The sequence below is a fragment of the Equus caballus genome, chromosome 21 (assembly GCF_041296265.1).
Source record: "Equus caballus isolate H_3958 breed thoroughbred chromosome 21, TB-T2T, whole genome shotgun sequence".
In the NCBI taxonomy this organism is placed as follows: domain Eukaryota; kingdom Metazoa; phylum Chordata; class Mammalia; order Perissodactyla; family Equidae; genus Equus; species Equus caballus.
Window position 1 is genome coordinate 66,670,806 of NC_091704.1, and position 25,457 is coordinate 66,696,262.

The following is a 25,457-nucleotide window of genomic DNA, read 5'->3' on the forward strand; positions in this document are numbered from 1 at the left end:
TTCTCCTCTAGACCCTGCGGAAGGAACTGCCTGCCAACACCTTGACTTTACCGCCAGTGAAGCTGACTGCATACTTTTGGCCTCCAGCACTGTAAGAGAATACATCTGCGTTGCTTTAAATGACCACATTTGCAGTAAATTTTGACAGCAGCCATAGGAACCCACGACTGCCTGCTCACCTGGGCCGGTCCTTGCTGGCTCTGGGGGCCTGTCCTACCACAGGGAGCATGCACTGGGGGGCTCTGATGGGGTCTCCTCATGATGGGGAAGGGGCCAAAGCCAGGTGGGGCGCAGAAAGGATGAGGTGAAGTCCTAGCAAGCTCACCCGCTCTCAGGCCTGATGGAGACACTTGTCTCTCCGTCTCTCTGAGTCAGGAGCGCAGCCCTCAGGGGGTTTTGAAAGAATCGGGATCTAACATGACATGTGCCCCGGAAACCTCAACCGTTTCGTGTGTGTGCGGGAAACCAGCACCTGCAGTGGGGCTCTCCGACTGGCAGCTGCATTCACTTTGAGTTTAAAGAAAAGTTTGATTGAGAGCTGAAGTAAAACAAAAATTAAGCTTTTTACACATTGCTTATGGATCAGCCCAAAGGCAACTTAAACACAGAAACCTTGAATTAAAATGTTAATTAAACAAGGTAACGTATTATAGCGGCACTGTTGTGAGCATGTTTATTTTAATAATCTCATTGAATGTAATATATACCAAGCAGTGGAATAAAAATCTGGTTAATATGTTGTGAGAAGATTAAACTCCACATACATTACACACACACATACACATACAGCAAATATCTTTGTTTTCTTCTCTTTCCTTTCAGCTACCAGATAACATAACATACATTAAGAATAGCTGGCTTTGTTCCACAGCGTTTAAGTTACAAAATATCAAGGTGAAGAGTGAACACCACCCAGGGTTCTGCATCCTCTCCTGGGGAAAGGGTCAGCGAATTTTGGGTTATCCGGAGGATGGCTGCATCATGTTAGACAAGAGCCTGACTTTGTTATTGTCTTTATTTAGAAGTTCAGTATGGTTTAAGGAGACGTAAATGGGTGCCGAGTTGACAAGTGGTGTTAGTTGATGGCTTGTTTTATATGTCAATTTGGCTAGGCTATCGTACTCAATTATTTCTTCAAATACTAATGTATTTGAAGGTACTTTGTAGATGCAGTTAATATCTACAATCAGTTGATTTTCAGTAAAGCAGATTACCCTTGATAATGTGGGTGGGCCTCATCAAATCAGTTGAAGTCCTTAACAGTACAACTGAGGTTTCCCTGAAGAAGGTAAAATTCTGCCTCAAGATGCAGCATCAGCTCCTGCCCGAGTTTCCAGCCCGCCTGACTGCCCTACAAATTCTAGACCTGCTAACGCCCTCCACAATTATGAAGGCCAATTTCTTGAAATCTCTTAATACACAATTATTTATGCTGCTGGTTCTGTTTTCATGGGGAACTCTGACTGACACACCTGTTAGCACTAATCAAAAAAAAAGCTGCATAACCATATTAATTTTGGCAAAGCAGATTTCAGAACAAGGAAGATGATCAAGGATGAAGAGTGGCATCCCATAATGGAAAAGGACCAGTTCTCTAAGAATATCTAATCATCCTAAATGTATATGCACCTAACAACAGAGTGTCAAAATACATGAGACAAACTGATAGAACTGAAAGAATACACAGATCCACTCTTAATAGTTGGCGACTCCCATACTCCTCTCTCAGTAATTGATAGATCAAGCAGGCAGAAAATCAGTAAGGGTATACAGCACCTGAAGAGCACAAGCAATCAATTTGAGCGAGCTGACATTTTAGAACCCTCCTTCTCACAACAGCAGAATACACATTCGTCTCAAAACCACATGAAAAATTCACCGTGATAGACCACATCCGGGGCTGGAAAACAAACATTAATAAATTCAGAAGAACAGAAATTGTAGAAAGTATGCTCTCTGGCCATAAAAGAATTAAACTAGAAATACATAGCAAGAAAGTAGCTGGAAGATCCCCCAAATATTTGGAAATTAAACAATATACTTCTAGATAATCCCTCTGTCAAAGAATTCTCAAAGGAAATTTAAAAATATTTTTAACAAAATGAAAATAAAAATTCTACCTGTCAAAATTTGAAAGATGCATCAAAAGCAATGCTTAGAGGGAAACTGATAGCATTAAATTCACATGTTAGAAAAGAAGAAAGATCGAACATCTGTAACATAAGCTTTCATCTTGAGAAAGTAGAGAAAGAAGAACAAATTAAATGTAAGACAAGCAGAAGGCAGGAGATAATAAAAATCAGAGGAGAAATTAAACAAATTAAACTCAGGAAAATGATAGAGAAAATCAAAAAAATTAAAATCTGGTTCTTTGAAAAGATCAATAAAATTGATAACTTCTATCTGGGCTAACCAACAACCTTAGAATAACTGGAAGGACTTATAACATATTTGTCTAAAAGGATTATGCTCTTTCTGTGTCCCAGTTTGATTACTGAATCAGTCATGGTAAAGCAGCACGGTGCTTACAAATCGCCAAGGGGCTGGCCCCGTGGCCTAGTGGTTAAGTTTGCTCATTCTGCTTTGGTGGCCCGAGGTTCGCAGGTTCAGATCCTGGGCACGGACCTACACACTGCTCATCAAGCCATGCTGTGGTGGCGTCCCACTTAGAAGAAATAGAATGACGTATAACTAAGATATACAATTATATACTGGGGCTTTGAGGAAGAAAAAAAATAATGCCAATAAATTACCAAATGCCACGTGGTCACTAAGCCTAAAATTGTGGAAACTGCCACTGGATGGAAAGCTCAGGACAGCTTCATGGATGGATCAAGGAGGTGGTCCTTAGGATTGGGAGCCTGTGTGACATCAGTTTGCCCCTCGCACATCAGTTCTTTGCTTCATCTAGTCACACTCATTTCAAATAAACCTTTTCTGATTTTCCAATGGTCATGCAGGGTAAAGTAATCGTAGTTCTTCTTGAGGTTTTCCTTCTTTTTCATTAAAAACAAATACAGAAAGCAAGAAGAAAGAGAACTCCAAGTGATTCTTGCCTGAGTCTGGGAAAAGAATGTGTGTTGATGTCTGGGCCCCACAGTTGGCACTTCTTCCTGCTGAATTTTCACAGCGCTGTTCCCTAACGAATGCCTGAGCCCTACGACTTCATAACCACACCGCTGCCAGAAACCTTCTACTCCTCAGTGGGCCAGGATCACTTTCCCTTTCATTATTTTACAGAGGAGTTTTTACATAGATGCTCTGCACTTTGTTTACATAATCATGAAAGGATAGAGCTGGAAGAGACCTCAGGACCATTCCCTCCAAACCCCTCATTTTACAGATTAGGGCACAGGGATGGCCACGGAGGGCTGGAGGCACACGGCTCCTTCCTCGCTGGTGGCACTGGGCCGGGAGCCCACAGCCCCAGTGTCCCAGGTCAGACTCTCTCCTCTGTCCCTGCTGGTGTCTCCTCACTGTCAGTGTCATGAATACGTTCACATATTCCTGCTTCACACACATAATCGAATCACCAAAAATGGGAATGGTTCAACCTTAGGCTTTGAAAAGACCCATTCTTTCTGTAAAATTTTGACTGTCATTGCTTTAATTATAATCCAGCATATCTAGTTATAAGCCTTGTGTCAAAAATTTAATTCCTTCTTAGTCTGCCATTAAAGTCAAGAAAATCATTTAAGATTCTACTTTCATTATGTGATTTCTGGGAAAGCTGAGTTTTCTATTTAATGGTTAGTAACAGTGGGAGGACGAGGGCACCCAAGGAATTCCTCGGTGGTTAGGGGCACGGGCTGTGCAGTCAGGCTGCCTGGGTCTCCATCCTGTGTCTGCCACCTGCAAGTTGGGCAACTTTGAGCCACCTGCTGCCACTCCTGGCTCAGGTTCCCCTCACACTAGGGAGAGCTGTGGGATGACTGAGCTGGGATGTGTAAAGTGCTTGGAAAAGCAGGTGTTAGTTAACTCAATATCACTTAATTAGTAAATGTTCATCCATTAGTTATTATCAACCCATTTTCTGGAAATTGAATTTCATAGTAAAAGACACATAGACAGCTGTTCCTGTTGACATTATTACTTCGTTTTGTTTTATGTGGACACACATTCCATGGTCCTACTTGGGAGAATTGATACTTCCGCTTTAGTCTAAGTGAATCACATACAGCTTGCAGCCATCTAAAATCCTTAAAATTCTTTTTCATGAGAAATTCTGTTCCATCCTGCTTCTCCTTTTCAGTGCTTATGCACATCACCTTTGACTTTCATCCATTCAAAATAAATCTAATCTTCAGTGATTTGTCACCTGTTCTAACTGAACAAGATTGCTTTCGGCTCTTCATTCTGTTTCCATCATGTTCAGTATCTCCTTCGGACAGATGTCATCAACATTGGTGTAGGGCTGCTCTCAGCATCACCTCTGTCACCAAACGAGCCTTTGATTTAAAATGTGAGACAGGCAGAGGCAGGGATGATTCTGCAAGGCACATCTGAAGACTTCCTTTCACCTTGATACCAAGCCACTGGGCACAGTGGATCTGCCTGCTCCCCTGGGGATGGACCCTCCAGCGGCACTGCCTTCTCAGGCCACATGTCTCTATCTTGTCCTCAAGACCTCAGGCAGGATCTCTTCAAGTGCCTTGCTAAAATACAGACACCCCCAAGTTAACAGCCCACTGTGTCTACCAAGAGCATGTGTTCCCATCAGATCTTTAATAAATGGGAAAGGGTTTGTATTTTCATGAATATATTTTCATTTTACAAGTCTTGCATTTCACACCATCTGCTGATCTGGGCACTTCTCATGCTGCCAGTCAGCTTAAACTTTATTTTTAGATGCCAGCTTTGGGCAGGCCATGAAAACTCTGCAGGCTAAATTTTCAGACATTCTAAACAAAATATCTTGACAATCTTAAGACCCCATGAGAGTGGATTGGGTCAGAAGCTGAAATTGCTGAGAATCACTTGGAGGTTATTTTATGAAAAGAGAAATGCAAACAGCTGCAAATGGAAAGGGATACAATAAGTGATGCTTATGTAACTGTATCATGCACACTGGTCAGGAGAGTTAACCATAAACAGGCAACTGTAGGTGAGAGACAGCATCAGGCGAAACTCTGGCAAAGAGAATGAAACTGAAAGCAGAATAAGCAGATTGCTGAGTAGACCCCAGAGGACAGGATGAACAGCCCTAAGTTCTTTTCTCCTACGAAGGCTCTAGTCTGCCCTTGATCCCTCCCTCAATTTGGATTAAATAAGAAAAGAGAGAAGCAGAGGTCGGAATGCAGAAGAAGCGTTACAAATCAATGACCCTGTAGTAAAATGTGCAGTCTTATTTCACCAACAGCTGCCTGTCTTTTTAAAACAGAGACCCAGCCAGGATAAGAGCTGCGAGAAGTGCTGACCAGCATATCCTTGAATATTTTCATTCTGCTCTTTTGGAGACCCTTTGGGGAAATGTTGAGCAGTACCCCACAAGCTGAAAAATTTATGGCATGTGGCCTGCATTTCCCAGCCAGTTACACGGTGTCGAAAAATGCAAATGTGTGACATGAAATCTGAAGCATCTGCTTAAAATCCAGCAGAGGATGTTCAGACACACTCAGGGCACAGGGAAATCAGAGATAGAAACAGATGAAAATCCTGTGTCTTACAGCAAAAGTGGAGGTGTTGAGACCAATTAAACAAAAATTAACCTCACATTCACTAGATTTTGACACAAGTGAGGCACCTTCTGAGGCTCACAGAACAAAGAGATGGGGATGTATTTCTAAGAGAAAGAGTTGTTTTGGAAGTTGCATGTTATAAGTTTCTTAAAAATAACAAACCATGTGTCATTAACAGAATTTTAGCAGCAGATATTTAAGGATTTTTGTGGGATAATAAATTATTACAGTTAGGATGAAAATAAGATTTCTAGTTATTATTCTAGAACAGGCTCCTAAGCAAGTCTGGCCCATGCTTAATTTTGTAAATAAAGTTTTATTGGAACAGAGTCATATCCACTTGCTTGTGTGTGGTTCACAGGAGTTCATGCACCACAGTGAACAGTGAACAGAGCTAAGCAGCTGCCACCGAGACCAGATGGCCCAGAAATCCGAAAATATTTACTCTGTGGTCCTTCCCAGAAAAAGACTGTGAATCCCTGTTGTAGATCACACACAAGACTTTCTTTGTGGCTCGTAGTCTTATTTGTAAGCCCTACCAACAATCTCATAGGCAGGTGATGGTGGAGACGTGGTACCACTTTAAAGCACCCTCTATGTTCTAAATGTAGAATCTGGTTATGGATGTCTGGGCTCTGGCAAGTTATTCAGTGAAGAATCCCATTATAGAGGAAACAAGCATCACCCTTTGCAAGTTGTTATGAATCCACATTTCTGGATGTCAGTGTTACTTACTCATCTCCTAGTAGATGCTAAGGTGCTTGAGGTTTTCGTTGTTGTTTCAAATCATGGCCATTTGAGTAGCCCTTAGGAAAGTACTGGAATGTAGCAGTTACTCAAAAATACATGTTCTGGATAGATTAAGGAACTTGCAACTGACATTAATTTAATAAGTTATCTAAATTTACAAGAAACAGATTTATTAAAATTGTAACCAGATTTGTAAAAATAATACAATTTGATTAAAATTATTATTAAAGAAATTAGTTTTGAAAACTACTTTTTATACTCACCTCCCAAACTTCATCAATGTTTTCTACAGTTTTGGGCATTTAACTGTTGATAAATTGATACCGTCTTACACGGGTTCCCCTTAAGGTTTACATGATTCATCCATTAACTGTTCTAAAAAATCACCATGGGATGTTTTGCTTGATGTTGAGTGTTTTCACCTATTGAAATACCTCAGGAATAAATCTCTGCTAGCTTTAAAAGTGATTGTGTGTGTGTTACTGAAAAATAACAAAAAATAAGTCAGAGAGAAAGAAAACCCAGAAAGCCATAATGTAATCAATGGATGCCATTTAGTGAGCACTGAACACAGGCCAGCACTCAGCTAGGAATTACATACGCCTGATGCCTAATCCTCAGTCCAATTCGGTCATTGGCTCTCCTTTACATATGAGTAAACAGATAGTCAGAGCAGCTAAATCACTTGCTAAAATTTGTACAACCAATTCACGCACAACTGAGATTTGAGCTCAAGTCTTTCTGACTCCAAAATTAAAGCTCGTCCCATTACACATCAAGCGATCTTTGAAAAGGAGAAACGTGTCTTTTAGTTCTGGGGGATTTAGCAAAAATATTTTACAAAAGAATTTAATTTCTATCTTTGCTCACACAGCACATGAGTAAGCTTTCCTAGTTCTATAGCTTGAGGTTCACAAGATTAGATCCAATGAACAGAGGAATTCTACGTATCACTAAGTGCCCATGTGCCCACTGGGCACCAGAGAGCAAGGACAACAAGCATCCAGGTAGTCCCGAAGTCAGCACAGAGCCAGTGTACTCGAGGAGAGAGGAGTGTTATGATGCACCGAGAGACCAAACTTGGGCTCCGGGGACAGGTTCATGGGCCATGGAGGACTTGCTGCGGGTGACACCCAGACTTGTTCTCAAGCACTGGCTAAGTGGCAACAGTGGGATGCTCCAGACAGAGGACAGACAGACATAACAGCACCAAGGCAAGAGAAGGCAAAGCACAGTCAGGGCCCTACAAACAGCTCAGCATCTTCAGAGCTGAGGCCAGCAAGGGAAGGGTGGAGGTGAGGCTGCACACCACATAGAGCCTGGCACGCTATCCCAAGAGATCTGGGCTATTTGTCTTGCAGGGAATACAAAACCACTGAAGGATTATGAATTGGACTTGATTTTTAGGAGGGTCATGTGGACAGCTGTGGGTCAGGCCTGGAACTGGGCCCAGCACCTCCTGCAGTGTCCTCAGAGCTAAGTGATGCGTTCTGACCCAGGGCAGGGGCAGTAGGATGAAAAGCAGAAAGTGACTCAGGAGAGAGTGAAGAAGGTACAAGGAACAGAATCAGGTGCCTAACAGGATGAGAGGGGGAGTGACACAGAGGAAGGACAAGACAGGTCCCCACTTAAAGAGCTCTGGGAAGTCCGGGGGATGGTGGTGCCATTCACGGAGATGTGGGACAGGATGAGCAGGAAAATAATGAGAAGAGTTTGGGGGACGCTTTCTTTGAAATGCTTGTGAGGTGCTGAAGTGGAGATACCGAGTTGACTAATATTTAAAACAAACATTTACTGAGACCTGGAGCCACAGATAATCAAGATGATTCTTAAATTATATTCAAGTCAAAAGCCTGTGATGAAATGGAAATATTTTTACTTTGTGGATGTTATAAATATTATATTTTAAAACATATTAAATAAGAAATGAGAATCTTAAACTGGTTCAAAAGACAAGCTCAAAATAGTTTGTAAAATTTTCCAAAAGAGTCTACCTAACACCAGGATAAAATTTCTACACACCTACCTAGTCTTTTTTATCAAAACCCACAGAATTCTTTAAATTCCATATGAGACAGAGTCAAGGGAAGGACAGGAAACACCTGTGTAGGCTATATGCTTAGTTTTACTCAAATTTTGTTTAGAAATGACAGTTTTTACTCTAAAAACTACAGATCACGTGAAGCCTTCCGTATAAGAAAAAACTATGAATGATTGAAACCCCACAAAAGTCCAAAAGGCTGTTAGATGAGTAGGTAAAAGCAGACTCCAGCTGTGGGAAGTATCACACTGGTTTTGATACACAGAAGGTCATGCAACAGAAAGAACTGAAGATGTTGGGACATTGATTTGCAATGATATTAAGACATTGCAGTCATAAGGCCCCAGGTCCTAGGGTCACCTGAGAAGTTCTCTAAAGGAGGCAATTAAAATGATAATCAATGGAGCCAATTATTACTGAACCAACACTGCAGGGTGTGCTGGGGGACAACAGGAATGGGTAACACACCCCATCTGCCCAGGGAGGTGTTTCAGATCACCTCCTAATCTCTGCTGGGACCCATCCACCTCCATCACAACAACCATCTCTCCCATCCTACATCTGCCAAATGTGCCCGTAAGTGATTGGGCTGAGGGTGGAAATGCAATCTACGTGGGGAAGTACAGGATCCGGGATATAAGACTTCCAGTCCCTGATGAGCAGAGTTTCCTAACAGTCCAGATAATCCTCCGCAGGAAAAGCCTAGAAGACCTTCCAAATGAAGCCAAGCTCTGCCTCAGAGAACCAACTTTGCTCTCAACGAAGAAAAGCAGTCTTCAACCTGTGAACAAAGCTTCAATCAGGGGTTTTATATCTAAGTACAACCCATAGTTGGAAGCATTATGTAGGTCATTGACAAAACTTCCTGAGCTATGTGTTAGCCAGTTAACTTCAGATTAATGCCCTCCGCATCTTTAGGATTTTTGAAAATATCTTTATTTCTATATGAATAAGAAGTCAAATCAGTGACCTTCTCAGCCATAAAATAGTTACCCTAAGGCGATCTCTGTAAATTCAGAGTCAAAGCTCACAGTCTATTCTTTCTATGGATCATAATAGCACTGGTGCTAGTTCAGTTTTGTCTCATCTTTCTGTCAACGACAAGTAATTCCAGATCCTCAAACTTGTCTTTCCACATCCTGTTTCCTAGTTCTCCAATCATCTTTGTGTCTCTCCTCTGATTCCTCTATAATACTATTAATTAGAAGAGCTCATAAAGGGATTTAAAATCCATACAAGGATCTCACGTTGAAAACAAGAGAATAACATAAAGGTTTGAGGATGTGGGGATTGTTGTCACTGTTCTTGAGCTTCTTTAAAAAACATCACTACCTCCCCTACTTTACATTCAGCTGTCACGCTCGGAGACAGTGCGATGAGGAATAATGTCCATTATTCTCCTGGTTGGGCGCTATCAAAGGCACCTGGATGCTTACAAAGTCTCCATTTGGCCCTGCATCTGTGCGCCCAATCATTTAATCCCCCATGGCTTTATTCATGCAGGCAACCATTTAACACTGTGTACCCTCAGTGCTAGGACAAATAAAAATATTAAAAAGCTTTGGTTCTGGCCACAGATCTCAGAAGCTCATCTCAAGTCCCAGGGAATGCATGCCAGAAGGACGTACAGGCAAATAAACATACTGAAACACGATGTGATGACTTCTGTAGAAAATAATAAGAACAAAGAGCAGGGTGGGACGAGAGTATGAAGAGCAGGGAGGGGTTCCCACCACATCAACCTTCATCTCCAGATCAGTGATTCCCCACTGGTCACCAGGGGCGGAGGACACTGACCCCTTCATCACCTTAACTCTGCTTCTGCCCTACTCAGGTCTGTCTCCTGGCAGAGCAATTCCAAAGAGGAAAGGAAAGCAGGAATGCTCAAGAAGTGAACAAAAGGCTTTGTGGCAGAAGTCCTTTAAACAACGTTGAGACTCAGACCCGCTAAATTTTCAGTAAATTAGACAAAACCTCTGCTATGGACTGAAGTGTGTCCCCCCACAATTCACCTGTTAAAGCCCTAACTCCCAGAGAGACTATATTCCGAGTAAGGAACTAATTAAGGTTAAATGAGGCCATGAGGGTGGAGCCCTGATCTGATAAGATTAGTGTCCTTAGAAGAAGAGACCAGAGCTCTCTCTCCCTCTCTTTCTATCTTTCTCTCTCTCTCCCCATCATCTGAGGAAATGATAAGGCTGTTGTCTGCAAGCCAGCAAGGGGGCTCTCACCAGAACCCCGCCATGCGGGCACCCTGATCACAGACTTCCAGCCTCCAGAACTGCTAGAAAACAAATTTCTGTTGGTTAAGCCACCCCGTCTATGGTATTTTGCTATGGCACCCTGAGCTATTAATGCACCAGCTGGTGTAATAAAACTGTTTAATCTCTTTATCTGTTCTTTTCTTCCCCTTTCCATTATGGTCAGCATCTTGACCTAGAGCTTGAGGCTCAGACATGATATAGAAGGTGAAATTGGAAGAAACCAAAGAGAAGGCTAAAAACTAAATATTTCGGGGCCGGCCGGGTGGCGCAGCGGTTAAGTTCGCACATTCCGCTTCTTGGCGGCCCGGGGTTTGCTGGTTTGGATCCTGGGTGCAGACATGGCACCACTTGGCAAGCCACGCTGTGGTAGGCTCCCACATATAAAGTAGAGGAAGATGGGCATGGATGTTAGCTCAGGGCCAGTCTTCCTCAGCAAAAAGAGGAGGATTGGCAGTAGTTAGCCCAGGGCTGATCTTCCTCAAAAAAAAAGAAACAATTAAATATTTCCAGTTTGACTCACAAAGATAACATTTCTTCTTCTTTACCTAGAAATTATCCAGAACACCAAAGAGCATGGGAAATGCACATGTAATTTATATTTTCAACAAAATTAGAAGATAAGTAAAACCTCCAGACTCTGAAGTGGGTGTGAGGGCTCCCAAGGAGGCAGGACCTAGCGGAGGACGCCGAGAAAAGATATCGGACAAGAGCACTCGAAGATGAGGCCACAGGTGTGAGAAGGGACATAGGGAGGCTCCTCTCCAAGGTGAGGGCTCCAGAGGTGTGAAAGTCAAGTCCTTGGTTTGCACTTGTAAGAATGTTGGTGGGAACCTGCCTGGATTCAGGGTGTTCAGGCGGCTGGGCCCCAGAAGGAAGGACACAGCTACATGGTGTCACTTAGCGCAGTGATTCACTCCCACAAGAGCTAATGACGAGAAGGACGGGCAGTAGTAGTAATAGTGTGTAATTCACATTAAAAGAGCATGCTGAAAAACAGAAAATTAAGCCAAAAGTATCAATAAAACATCAAACCACAGTAAAGTTGCTGGACTTCCAAAATAAAGGGGTCCAGTGGGCAGCCAGACAGAAAGATCAATTGTATTGTAAGGGAAAAGAAAAATTCAGGCTGACCTTAGATTACCAAACAATGAGCTCAATAAATTCTAAAAAGTAGAAAAAATAGATGATTCTTTAATCTTAATGCAAAAAATCTAAAATTAATAATAAAAACAGGAAAGAAAGCTCCCCTATCACCTGAAAAAAAACACAACTAAAGTTTCTCTTGTGTCAAAAAAGAAATTCAAACCAAATCAGCAAAATATCTAGAAAATGATGGAACACAAAAGGCATAGAACTAAAGTGGGCTTCAGAGGAAAATTTACAGCCTTCACTATTTATATAATAAATAAGAGAGACAAGAGTAAATGGATTAACCATCTAACACAGAAAGTTAGAAATTTAAAAAAGCAAAAACAAAACAAACCCAAGAAAAACTAACATGAGTAATTAATAAAGAAACTGAAATAATAAAACCCAGAAAATTAATGAAAGTAATAAATACATCCAACACTCGTTCTTTGAAGAAATAAAGTAGAATAAACAAAACATTAGCAAGATGAATCAGGAATTAGCAGAGAAAGGACAACTCTCAAGAATAAGAAAGTAATCAGGGAGAAATAAACACAAGGACAGAGGTAATTGAAACCATGAAAAGAGATTACTCAACACTATGAAATACAATTGAAACTTTGGATGAAAGACACCGTATTTATAAGATAAAAACAAACCACAGCAGAGAAAGTAAATCTAAGCAGAAGAATTTTCACAGGGAGAAAAGTGAATGGCATCTACTGAAATCTAACCTACACAAACATTTGAGATGCAAGGGACTCATCCACGAGTGGAGCCCTGAACCATCCGTGGCCTGGTGCCAGGGCTGCCTGTTTATTATGCTGCTCTTATTATGGTGAAAACAGATGAAAATGACAAAATTCTTCACAAGTTATTGGTCAAAAGAATAATCATCAAATTAGATAAAAACACAACATGAACTACTGAGTTAATTCCAGAAATTCAAGAATTCTTCAATAGTACAAAAGGGGAGAAATCATACAATTTTGCCCATGGGTGATAAAAAAAGTATTTTGATACAGTTCAAGATCTATTCTTTAAAGAAAAAAAAAAAGGAAAAAATACCCTCTCTAAATAGGAATAGATGGTTACTACTTGCAAATTATAAAATTTATTTAGCATATCCCAAAAGCCAGCATGTTGCTTAAAGGACAATCCCACTAAACCAGACAAGTGCATCTACTACCACCACTTTAAGTTAATTTTCTTCCAGAGGTACTAGGCAAAGCAATTGGAAAGAAAAGGTGGTTTTAAAAATCAGAAAGTGGAGATTCACATGAAAATGATGTGATTACGTACCTGGAAAACCTGAGAGGATCAAATGAAAAACTTCTATAAACAATGAGAGAATTCACAAGTGGGTGGAAGAGGTGTAGTCACTGAAAACCTTCTGAAACTCTTCTTTCAACTTTTTAAAAAACGTGACCATATCACTTATTTTTGAAAATGGGGCAAAGAGCCAACAACAGATGTTTAGTCACCATACCTATCTCAACCATTCTGCAGGAATCCTTGTCACTGGTCCTATGCATGAAAGTTTCATTTAAACAAGGGTGGAATTCCCATATGTTTCTTCACTCTAAATTCTTCTAGTTTTGCTTTATTTTCCTACGTGTTACCATAAATATCTTCCACGGAAGTATCTTCGTATGTTGTGCACCATAGAGCTTAGTAATACCTGAGCAGATGGAGAAGGGGAACCCCACAGACTCTCTGGCCTTGGAGAATACACGGAGGGTCTGCAACAACCCATGGAGGGAGGGGAGTGGAACTGCAGTCCAGTTATGGGTGTTGGTATCTGTAGTGGGTTGAATAGAAACCCCAAAATTTATGTCCACTGGGAACCTCAGAATACGACTTTTTTTGGAATAAGGGTCTTTGCAGATGTAACTAAGTTAAGATGATCTGTGAGATCATCCCGGATTCAGTGGGCTCTAAAGGCAATGACTAGTGTCCCCAGAGGAGATAGGAGAGAAGATGCAGAGACACAAAGAGAAGACCATATGAAGACGGAGGCATAGACTGGAGTTTTGAAGCCCTAAGCCAAGGAATGCCAAGGATGGCAGGCAACAACCAGATGCTAGAAAGGCATGAAAGCATTCTCCCTCAGAGTCTCCAGAGGGAAGCCACTCTACCAACACCTTGTTTTGACTTTTGTGAAAGAATAAATTTCAGAGTTTAGAAATTTCTGCTATTCCAAGCACCGGAGTTTGTGGTAATTTGTTACCGCAGCCCTAGGAAACCAATACAGTATCTCAGATGGGTGGCTGGGGGAGTAACGCAAAAAGATGGAGCTGTATAGGTTCACGTCTTCATAACCACAAAACTGAGATGCAGGATGGGCTGATCCATCCTATCAAGGTACCATGTGGGTGGCCTGAGTGAGGGGAAAAGTGCAATCTCCAAGATTGGCTGGGGAACAGGAGCAGGCTTCCCCAGGGAACAAATACTCCAGAGAAAGGATGGAACAGGAGTCCAAGATGTCCTGCTGATAAGTGACCTTATACATGTTCCCTCCTGTATTTCTCCCTCTCACTCCTGACAAGGGGCGAGCTATGTCTCAAGGGTTTCCAAAACCAGGCATTTCATTATCCTACAGGAGCTCAAATCCTCAGGCACTAGTAAAACTTCCAAACTCCACTCATTAGTGGAGTGTAGGCTTCCAGTACCTCCCCAGGATGAAGCTCACTGCCTTGAGCCTAGGTAGGCACTCCATAGGATGGTCAACCAGACCAGACCTGGGCCCTGAGGGTCTTACGCATGTATGCTCCAACTCTTGCCCTACCCAACTCCCTAGGTCACTTGGACTTCTATTATTAACATATTCCCCCAAATAATTTTATGTTTGACTTCTCTTAGCTTCTGTAAAATCATTTAAACTTACAAAAATACAGTATTGCTGCTGCTGCTGCTGTCTACTCTTTATGGAAGACTAAGGATCAGCCCAACTTGATAACAGCTTCTCCCTACACACCAGTTCATTGAATCAGCACCAAGGCCAGTGTTATCTAAGGTAGTGGTTGTTACTGTTGCCATTTTACAGATGGGAAAACTGAGTAAACTAAAGAATTAGTCCAAGTTGATGAAATGTCACAGTTGGGTTCTCCAGGAAGCACATTCTGAAACAGAGTTTAGTGTTTATAGGGACTGCCGTTCAAATCAATGCCCGTGGGAAGGAAGGACCTGGGACTGGGCAGAGCAAGAAGTTGAGTTACAATGCAGGCCTAACAATTTCAGACACATCTGCAGAAGCTCTGAAGATGAAATGGCCCATCAGAATCATCCTGCATCAGGCCAAAATGGATAGAATTTATACTCCCACCTCAACCACTCATGAATGTGGGCCACCCTCGGAAAGGCACAACCTTGGGCTGGCAGCTCTATGCAGCCGAGGAGTCTTTGAAGGGTCTAATGGATGAAAGTCAGCTGCTAACAACACCCCAACAGCTGGACAACCTGTCGTTCTTTGAGGGGGATCTGGATGGTCCACTTCCATGTCCACCACACACAGCTATAAAGTGGGAGAAGGAGAATCCAAACCCAGATTCCACCTGAGGCCAAAGTGCCTGCTCTGTCCATCATCCCACACTCTCCACCATGTCAAGACATTCAAAAGCTGCTGAGAAGGATGCCAAAAATAATTAAACCAGAGTCTGGCCAGCAGATCTCATAACTCCTAGGAGAGGCAAAAATTGACGCATGACGTTCTCATAGAAGGCATGCCGTGATTACTGCTGCAAAAGCAGACAGAAAGAACATCCTCTCCCTTTGCTCCCAGGCTGCCCAGTTCCTCGCACTCCACAAACATAAAGAAAATGTTGCAGGTCTATCACTAAGCAGTTACTATTATTAATATCTGATGTTTCTGAGCACTAACTATGCACCCGGCCCAGTTAAGTCCTTTTCACTTATCAACTCATTTAATCATCCTAAGAAGATGCAGCCCTAGGAAGAAGCCATTATTATTATTTCCACTTTACAGATAACTAAAAACATCCCCAGCCATGCTCTCCTTGGAATTTCTCTCAGTGCCTATACATACATCCTTTCTCTACTGCACCAACTCATTGGATTTCTCTCTACCTTTAAAGAAATCCCTTAGAACTAGAGTAAAGTTCTTCTGAAGTCAAGCTGCAGATACATTACTCTCTCAAGTTCATATGGCTTAGCAGATTCCTCATTCATCCTGCAGGTACATCCTGTGTGACTCCCCATGGGGGTGCCGATTTTCTCATTGTCTTCTAGGGGTTTTAAAGAACAATTACTGATGGTTTAATAAATTATTATAATCAGTATCTTTCAAACACTGTTCGCAAAAATAAACATTTGGAATGGACAGAGCCTCAGACTTTTGTATATAATGGAACAAAGATGCATGGATTGTTGAAAGTAACAGGAAAATCTACTGTCAAGATGTCAATCAGTGAAACGTGCCACTCGCCCAACATTTAATCAATCTGTAACAATGTAACCTATTTGACATGAATCCATTGCTTTGAACAGACAGAGGGCACAGCGTTCAGATGACAGATTCAAGAAGAGGACAGGGAAAGTTGGATGACTGACAATAATTTTTTTATTTTTCAAGAAATCTTTCGTTTTTATGCTCCTTTGATCAAATCTCCAAGACAAAACTCATCATCTGCTAGAGTTTCCTTTACCTCTGTTCCTTCTATCCCCTCCCCAAAACGGCCTCAGCAAGGCTGGAAAATAAATTAGGTCTCATTCCACCACTGCAGGGAATCAGCTAATTACCACCATGAAAGTTCTCTGTCTCAAACATTCTTGTAGCTTCTTTGCAGAAATGGCACAGTATCTGTAAAGTGACCTGCCTTCCTGCAGAAAGTGCTAATTTGTGTGGTGGTTGTTCAGGGCCCTACCACATCTCTCTGATGGGGTGAAGGTGAAAAGTTCCTGCCATTTAGAGGAGAAGGGGGGTCTATCTGTGGGGCTGGGGGGAAGGATGAGGAAGGAGGAAGGAGAGCAGGGATGTGAAGTGCAGGGAAATCTGCCTTAGGATTTAGTCACACTAGGCGCTTCCCTGTTTCCACCTCTTCTCCATGCTTAGCCCACTCCTTCCAAATTATGGCACCTTTAGGAAAGAGGAACGATAGCTTGCTACCATAGGATATGGATTATTCTCAATCAGCAGTTAGACGCTACACAAAGTGATCAGTACACTGGTACAGTCTCCTTTTCTTCCTCCCTTGTGGAAAACGTTAATATCCTGTGCTTCTCTAAAGACCAAATAGTAGGAACAGAGATCCAAATTCCTAATAATTAGTCTCTTCCACAGCAGAAGCTGGGCAGCTGGTAACCTGCTGTTTTTCCTTTGAGCTTCTCAGATTAGATCCTAAATGCAATTTGATTCCAGACACCAATATACAGTTCCTGAATTATACTGAAAAAGAATCAGTTATGAAACAAATCTGCATTACTACTGATTATGATCTTGCCTTAGATGACAGGCCATATTTTCTATTCGAGTGCAAACTAAAATTTTTCAAGTTGTATAACAACTTAAATATATTAAAGCATCTACCACTTAAAGGAATCCCATAAAATTTCTCGGAAATGTGAGCAATCCTGTTAGAAGATCAATAAGCACTCCTTAGCTTATCTTCTTTAATAAACATGGATTCTCATATAACTGGCTTGCAAAAGAAATCTATGTTCAAATTCCTCTCTCTCCCAGGAAAATAAAAGATATACGAAATGAAAATTCAGAACGTGCTATGAACATCAAGGAAATAAACACATAAGAAAAGTAAGTTTCAAATACAAAATGCAATCATGATATACAAATGGGAATATCTGGAAATTCCTTGAGAGTGGTTTAGCATCCTGCTGATAGTGATGCTGATCTACAGATGTTTAGCAAAGAGAGAATGGACAAGATGCATATTTAAGATGACATAAGCACTAGGCAAGCACAGGCGGCACACAGGACAAGGCTACTGACCCATGGACCCACTGCCCCTGTCTGGGAGGCATGACTCGTGCCCAGCTTCCTAACCTGAATAACTGCCACTCCCTAGGCCCAAGCAGGAGGAGGCCACTACAGAACAAGGAGGGAGGTCTCATTGTGCTTTCCTAGCCTCAGTTTCCCTTTGCCCCCATAAAATCATAAGCCAAAAAGACTCCTCACTGCTCTCATGGGACTTTCAGCCAAATGCATATTATCCTACCGATACAGGTAAAATTCTTATTTTCTAGTTAATCAGAAATTGCTAAGAGCTTTTGGTGCTTATGCTAAATTTATGATAGATAAATAAAATATTCTTCTTACATAGACAATATAAAACTGCTTTTTTTTTAAGTTTCCTGATTGTTACCTATTTTCTTCCCTTTTTTATTAAGGGATTCCAGACTCCCTTAATAATCTCAGATTCCAGAAAAACTTTTCTTTGAAATCCAGTTAGGAAAAAACAAAGAAAAGAATTAGAAGGAAAGTTGCCGTGACCAGTACAAAGGGAATCACAGAGAGGAACTGGAAAGAATCACTTTCTCTTCTACAAATAAACTCTTTGAATGTGCTCCTTCGCTTCCTCTTCCTCTCTGCCTTCTTGTCCTTTCCCTTCCTTCCTGAATAACTCAGTGCCCAGCCATCAGGCAAGGCAGAGCAAGGAAGCATCTACACCCCCAGGGGATGGGGGAAGCTGAATTTTCACAGGGTGACGAAGTTAGGCCACGTGCCAGGAGTATCTACAGTGGAGAAAGTCAAGCAGATGGGATAGAGCCTGAGCTGGGGAAGGGGACACCCTCACATGGATGGAGTAACAGATCCTGAGCTAGGGGAGGGGATACCCTCACATGGATGGAGTGCCAGAACCTGAGCTGGGGGAGGGGAAACCCTCACATGGATGGAATGCCAGAACCTGAGCTGGGGGAGGGGAAACCCTCAAATGGATGGAGTAACAGATCCTGAGCTGGGGGCGTAGATACCCTCACATGGATGGGGCATCAGAGCCTGAGTTGGGGGAGGGGACACCCTCACTTGGATGGGGTGTCAGAGCCTGAGCTGGGGGATGGGGACAGGCCTCAAAGGGGAGGAAGTTGGGCCAAGTGAGAAGGCACCTGTGCAGGTGGAGCAAGTGGCAACTGAAATAGGAGACTGTTTACACACAGGGATTCATCAAATAAGTAAATATGTTGAAGATCACAGGGGCTAAATTTTTTTCACTATTGGTCAAGGGAGCCACCATGAAAAGGAGAAAAGCAGCACGAAACCTATGGTTGGAAATAGAAATATCAGTATGAAGTCATGGCGTTTATTATGTAAGTATATATGAAAATAAATGCAGACATAAATGTGTGTGGGCCTTGCCTTGGAGTACTAACCCCCCAGCAGCCATGAAGAGACCTAAAGCCAAGATCTCACCCTTAAGTGCCATTCTTCACTAAAAAAACAGGGCTCCCTGGTGAGACGGCTGCTTTTAGGGCAGGGAGAGCACACGAGGAGCCTGAAAGATCTCGCTGTGCCAGAAAGCAAAGAAGTGCTCAAAGAACGGTGGGGACACCTCAAAAGGTACAGAAGCCAGCTGAAGGGGCATGTACTGGACAAACCTGAGATCATACGGGCATCAAAATAAGCAGTGATGGCAATGGTTTATGATCTATCGAAGAGAACAGGAAAATACAAGACCATGTAGATATAAATAAGTAAACGAATATATTGAAAGATTTATGAGAAACAGGATATTTGCCTAGTTCCAAAGCACCTCTCCACAAAGCATGGATTAATTACAAAGAGGAAAATAGTAATTTCAAAGTGGAAAAGCCTAGTGGCCAGCACCATAATAGTAATGAGCACCATACGTAATGAGACCCAATAAAATGTGACGCAAACACACCATCACTTCTGATTCCTGCCACAGATGCATCGCCTGAGTCTATTTATGAGGAAACATCAGATGCCCCACACAGAAGGACATTTTACAAAATAACTGGGCTGCAATCTTCAAAAGTGTTAAGAGGATGAAAGCCAAAGAAAGACTAAGGAATTGTTCCAGACTGAAAGGGACCAAAGAGACTTGAGAACACACTGCAATGTATGATTCTGATCTGGCCCCTGTTGCGAAAAAGGACATTATTGGGAAAACTGAAGGATCCTGAATGGCAGTAACAGAACAATGAAAATTTCCTGATTTTGATGGTTGCACAATGGTTACAAAGGAGAATAGCATTGTAGGAAACACACACTAAGGCATCTGGGGGTGATGGCACATCAGATTGACAATCTATCTTTAAATGGCTTAGGAGAAAAAATTCTCTGTACTGGATTTGCCACTTATTGGTAGGTTTGTGATTGTTTCAAAATAAAAGCAAAAGAAATGTACTAGGGGTTCTACTTTATGTTTAATTGTGTTAGGAAATATCATCCATAATTTTCAGTTGCTAATTAAATTTCCTCCATTAGATGGTATATCATAGCCTGAGAATGAATTCTACTACAAGACAAATGCTGGGAAAACAAATTTCCTGAGAACAATGAACTCTGTTACTCAACATGGAAGGGAAGAGGGTTTCCTATTGTCAGTATTTTGCTTAACAGATAAGCACTACATGCTAACAACAGATTGCCAGTGTTCAAAAAATGAAATGAGGGACTGGCCCAGTGGCATAGTGGTTAAGTTCACACCCTGCACTTTAGCAGCCCAGAGTTCACCGGTTCAGATCCCCAGCGCAGACCTACACACCACTCATCAAGCCATGCTGTGGTGGCGTCCCATATAAAATAAAGGAAGACTGGCACAGATGTTAACTCAGCGACAATCTTCCTCACCAAAAAAAAACCCAAAGAAAATGAAACAAAAAGTTCTTAGAAAAAGCACTCGTTTAGGCTAAATAAAAAGCACTCTTCCTTTGATGGTTTAGAAGGCCGGGCTATATTGGTCATCATTGATGGGCAACCTCTTTCTTTATACTAGACCAATATCCTTTATTTCAAATAGTTTTGCTTTAAACAATTACACCACAGCAACATACCACCCAATCTGTGGCAGTGACTTATATACATTCTTCATAAAGAGAATTCAATAAAGTGTTTTTCTCACATCGCAAACCCATGTTATGTTTAGGTTATATTTCCACTTCTCTTCTTCATTACTCTAACATTTACCTATACACCTTCCATTTAAAACATGTTGGCATATTTTGCCTTTCCCAGCTCTTGACAACATTGTGAAATTATTTCTGAAGGGATGGAAAAACTGACCTTATGTTTTTCTGTTCCTTTCGATGTCATTCTTATACAAAATACTATGGAATGAAGATTTTTTATTGTTTTTGCTATTCCAGAATTATCCTATCTCTGACTGTACACTGATAAGAAGTATTTTTCTTTGTTGGTTTTGGAAATTAAGTAAGTAAAAATTTAAGATTACATTCTTTCCTTATTTTTTTTTAACCAATGCAAGAAAATAAAAGTTCTTAAAAAAAACCCTCAATACAGTACTTGATGACCTAGAATATGCCAGGTTCTTCGCAAAGCACTTACTTTCTCCTTTCTTTTTTTAACCCCATGTGATCCTTAGAGGCAGGTATTATAATTCTCATTGCCCAGGTATTTTTTCTACAACATCTGACCCACCAGATACTTTATTTATTCATGAAGGAGTAGAAGAGATAGGTACACAATGTTCAAGGGATGTGTTCCAGGGTAACTCAACCCCAGGCAGGTGCTGGGAGCTGTGCAGCACATCTGAGTGCCCGTTGCCTGTGTGCTGAGGGCTTTCCTGCAGTGATTTCCATAAATTAAGCTGGAGGAGGAGACTGTGTCCTGGTTCCCACTGCAAAACATACCCCCCACCCTGACCTTCCCGTGAGCACCTAAGCTTGAGCTTAATGGCCCTACTAAACAGAGGGTGAAAGAGTGGAAGTTATGGGAGAGAGGAGAAATGTCCCATAAATATCTGCAGGGAGGCTCTGAAATGCAGAAAAAGGAAGCAAAAGCTTAGGCAGAGCTCCTGTAAAAAGGAACATTTCTCCCACCTCTTCCCAGGCACAGCCAGATTGTTTCTTCTTTTAATAAAACACCCACCTTCATTCTTTCCTTTGAAAGTTACTGACTGGCCTCCATCTGTGTCTTGGGGAGTGCAGTTACTGGGATGTGTCTGTCCCATTACAGGGAATGCACGGAAGAAGAATAGTGCTTTCCTCCCCTTCCCGGGAGTGGACGCTGCTTAGTGACATGTGAACAAGTCATTGTGAAACTGGAGCCTGCTGTGCAAAACCAGGGGCCACCACTTTACACTCACTCGGTGCTGACACAGGATGTTTCACAAATGCAAGCCTTTCAGGCTACTCTGAATGAGCATGTACGACAAGTGCTAGGAGAGGAATACTGAGAAAACAGGTCCCTAGAAAGCTTTCCAACTAAGAGAGATTACTACACACCCAAGGGTAGGTCTCCAGCTCCATCTCAGGTTTCCAAATAAAACTCTCCAGCAAGTGAATGACAAACTGGTTTCTCAGACCCTGCAGGGCTCAGGTGACCCCCGTCTAGAATCCCCTTTCCAACAACAATGCTGTTCATAACTCCATCTCCCAGCCCCACTGACTTTATGCCATGGCTGCATTTGTTATATTTGACTCCAACAGAGCAGAATACAACATAATTTTTACAGGTAAAAAAGAGACTGTTAGGAATAACTCCTAACTGCTGACCTCAAGTTGATGGATGTACATTCCAGGAAATCAAATGGCTTTTTAAATGCTTGTAACTAATTAAATAAAATGGCTTCTTTGAAAGGTCATTTATTAGTAAAGCTAAATTTGCTGTTGTAGCATTTTAAAGAACTTTTTCTTTTAATGTCCACGAACCTGCCAGAAGGTTAAGAAATAGAGAAATCTTCTGTCCTCTGTAAAGAGGGGGCTTTATATATCAAGGTAGAGAGAGAGGTGGGGAGAACTATGAATTTAATTGTATAAGTGATTTCACCCTAAAAATAAGAAAGCTGAATTATAATGTATAATCAGAACCACTTTAACCATCAAAATCATACCACCATTCAGCAGTTGGCATAAGGAAACTGCCACTTCCAGTTTTCACTGTTGCTAATTACTAAGTGACTACTGATCCTCCTGATGGAGGTGGCATGGGCCTGACCTCCTATTAGCAATACTCAGAGTCAACGTCAGAGAGCAGAATTGGAGCACCTGCCAGGTACCAGTCAACAGTCACACCCTGAGCGGGTGCTGGCAGCTCGGGCATCCTCAGCAGGACTCGGAAGGTCACCCAGCAGAGGGAGAGATGTACCCACCTGCCAGACTAGGTGCTCCTTGGCCCCGGGTGTTGCAGACAGGCAGACGCTCAGCACGATGGTGTGGGAGGAGGAGGTGAGCACACTGGCAATGATGGCATCTCTCATGTTGAAGGGCAGCATGGTGTACACCACGAAGATGATGAAGAGGAAGAATGATACCTACAGGTGGAAAAGAAGAACAGCGAGAGTCACAGAGGATCCCCATTCCCCAGTGCCTCCTCTCTCCTTCCCCAAAGGCTGCACGAAACAACACAAACCGTGCTCGCATAAGAAATAACACAACAAAGTAAGACAGCGTGTTCAAACAAATCCACTGCATTGCAATAAAGGAGTAACTGTTGTGAGGGAGAAAAATAGGTTTTTTTCAAAATTTGGGGATTTCGAGTTTTGGTACCCAAACCATTGCAGACATTAGGTTAATGTGAGCACTTCATGGGGACAGATGAGAAGCTGGTCTGAAACTCTCAGGGTTTTCTATCTGTGCTTTCGAACACACATCTGGATTCTTTAAGCTACCCATCAAACTGTTTCAGGAGACCCAGGGAGGGTGGACAAGTGTCGTCTGTGGGAGTTAGGGAAGGTAGATGCAAAGAGCACGGACATGTAATAAACAAAATAAAACAGCTCAGAGATGGCTCTGCTGTTGTGAAAACAGTCAGGCAGTTTCTCAAAAAGTTAAACATAGGATTATCATATGATCCAGCAATCTCCTCCTAAGTACACACCCTGAAGAACTAAAATCAGAGGCTCAAACCAGTACATGTACACACAGGTTCATAATAGCACTACTCACAATAGCCAAAAGGTGAAGACAACACAAATGTCCATCAACGAATGATCAGATAAACAGCATGTGGTGTATCCATACGATGGAATACTACTCAGCCATAAAAAGGAACGAAGTCCTGATATATACTGCACCATGGGTGAACCTCAAAAGCATTATGATAAGTGAATGAAGCTAGGGCAAAAGACCCCATATTGTATGATTCCATTTATATGAAATATCTAGAAAAAGGCAATCTATAGAGACAGAAGCAGATTGATGGTTGCCAGGGGGTGGGGAGGGGCAATGGGAAGTAAGTGCCTAACAGTTACAGTGTCCTTTTGGAGTGATGGTTGCACAACACTGTGATTACACCACATGCCACTGAATTCTTCCCTTTGAAATGGCTAATTTATGTTATGTGAATGTCACCTCAATAAAAAAAAAATCAATATAAAACAGCTTAGAGAAAGGTTTGCAACGGAAAAGAAAATGGTTTAGTAGGTAATAAAGCAGGGCATTTTCATTACAAAAGAAGCAGAGACAGAAGAAAATCGAAAAGGATAAAAAGGTGATCAATCAAGTGGAAAAAGGACCAAGGCCAGGGAAACAGGGAGCGTGGTGTTGGGTGAGCTGTGCCTCACAGCCTCACTCAAAACCCAAAGCGGAGCTAAGGAAAGAGCTGGCCCCGCCTTCCCAGCATGACCCGTGTAACTTTAAGGAACCCTAAATCCCAGCACAGCTGGACGGAGGAGGAGACACCACACCAGCTATTCCGCCGTGAATCAGGGTGTGGGTTCAGGAGAAGGACGTGGGCAAAAGGCTCAGCTCCCAGCGCACTTAGAGAGGGAAGCCCAGGCGGCCACCAGGCTCGTTCCCCTCCTGCACAGTCACGGGAATCTGTGCTGCACATTACATCACGGAGTCACCATCTACACAGACTCTGCGTAGCAGGGTTTCTCGGCCTCAGCACTCGACACTGGGGCTGGATAGCTCAGTCAGAGGCACGGGTGTGTGCACGGCAGAATGTTTAGCAGCACCCCCTGGCTTCTGCCCATTAGAAGCCAGTAGTGCCTCCCCCCTTCAAAGTTGTGACAATTGAAAATATACTCAAACATCATCAAATGTCTTCCAGGGAGTAACATTGCCTCTGGTTGAGAACCACTGAGCTATAGGAAAAGTTTCTTTGAAGAATGAGAAAAACAATTGTTGCACAGTTACTGCTTATTGAGAAAATTTAACTTACTTTGAAACCCCTAATATTCAGCAAATGCACAGGAAATATTTTCAATTAAGATACTGTTATTTTTACACATAGCATTTACACAAAACCCTTATATCCTATAATAGGTATTAAACGAATATGTTCCATTATCAGGATTGACAATCAATTACAAAAGAAAACTTCTCTTTAACAATTACATATTTTTCTTCTAATGCAAAATCTTTTGCATTTCTTTGAAATTATCATAGCTTTGGGACAGCTTAATTTTGCACAGTTTTAAAACTCTAATTACTTCAATTAATATACACTTCTGCAACCATTTTGAGCTTTGAAAT

At 42.0% G+C, this 25,457-nt stretch overlaps 1 protein-coding gene across 3 annotated transcripts in view; it reads right to left on the minus strand.

Moving 5' to 3' along the window:
* Window positions 1–25,457, minus strand: part of ADCY2 (adenylate cyclase 2) — a 404,157-nt gene that overhangs the window by 263,923 nt on the left and 114,777 nt on the right. For all 3 annotated transcript variants that reach the window (XM_023625864.2, XM_023625863.2, XM_023625862.2), the window contains exon 3: window positions 23,129–23,290. In XM_023625864.2, coding sequence (XP_023481632.1) covers window positions 23,129–23,290 — 162 coding nt within the window. The remainder of the gene's footprint in view (window positions 1–23,128; window positions 23,291–25,457) is intronic.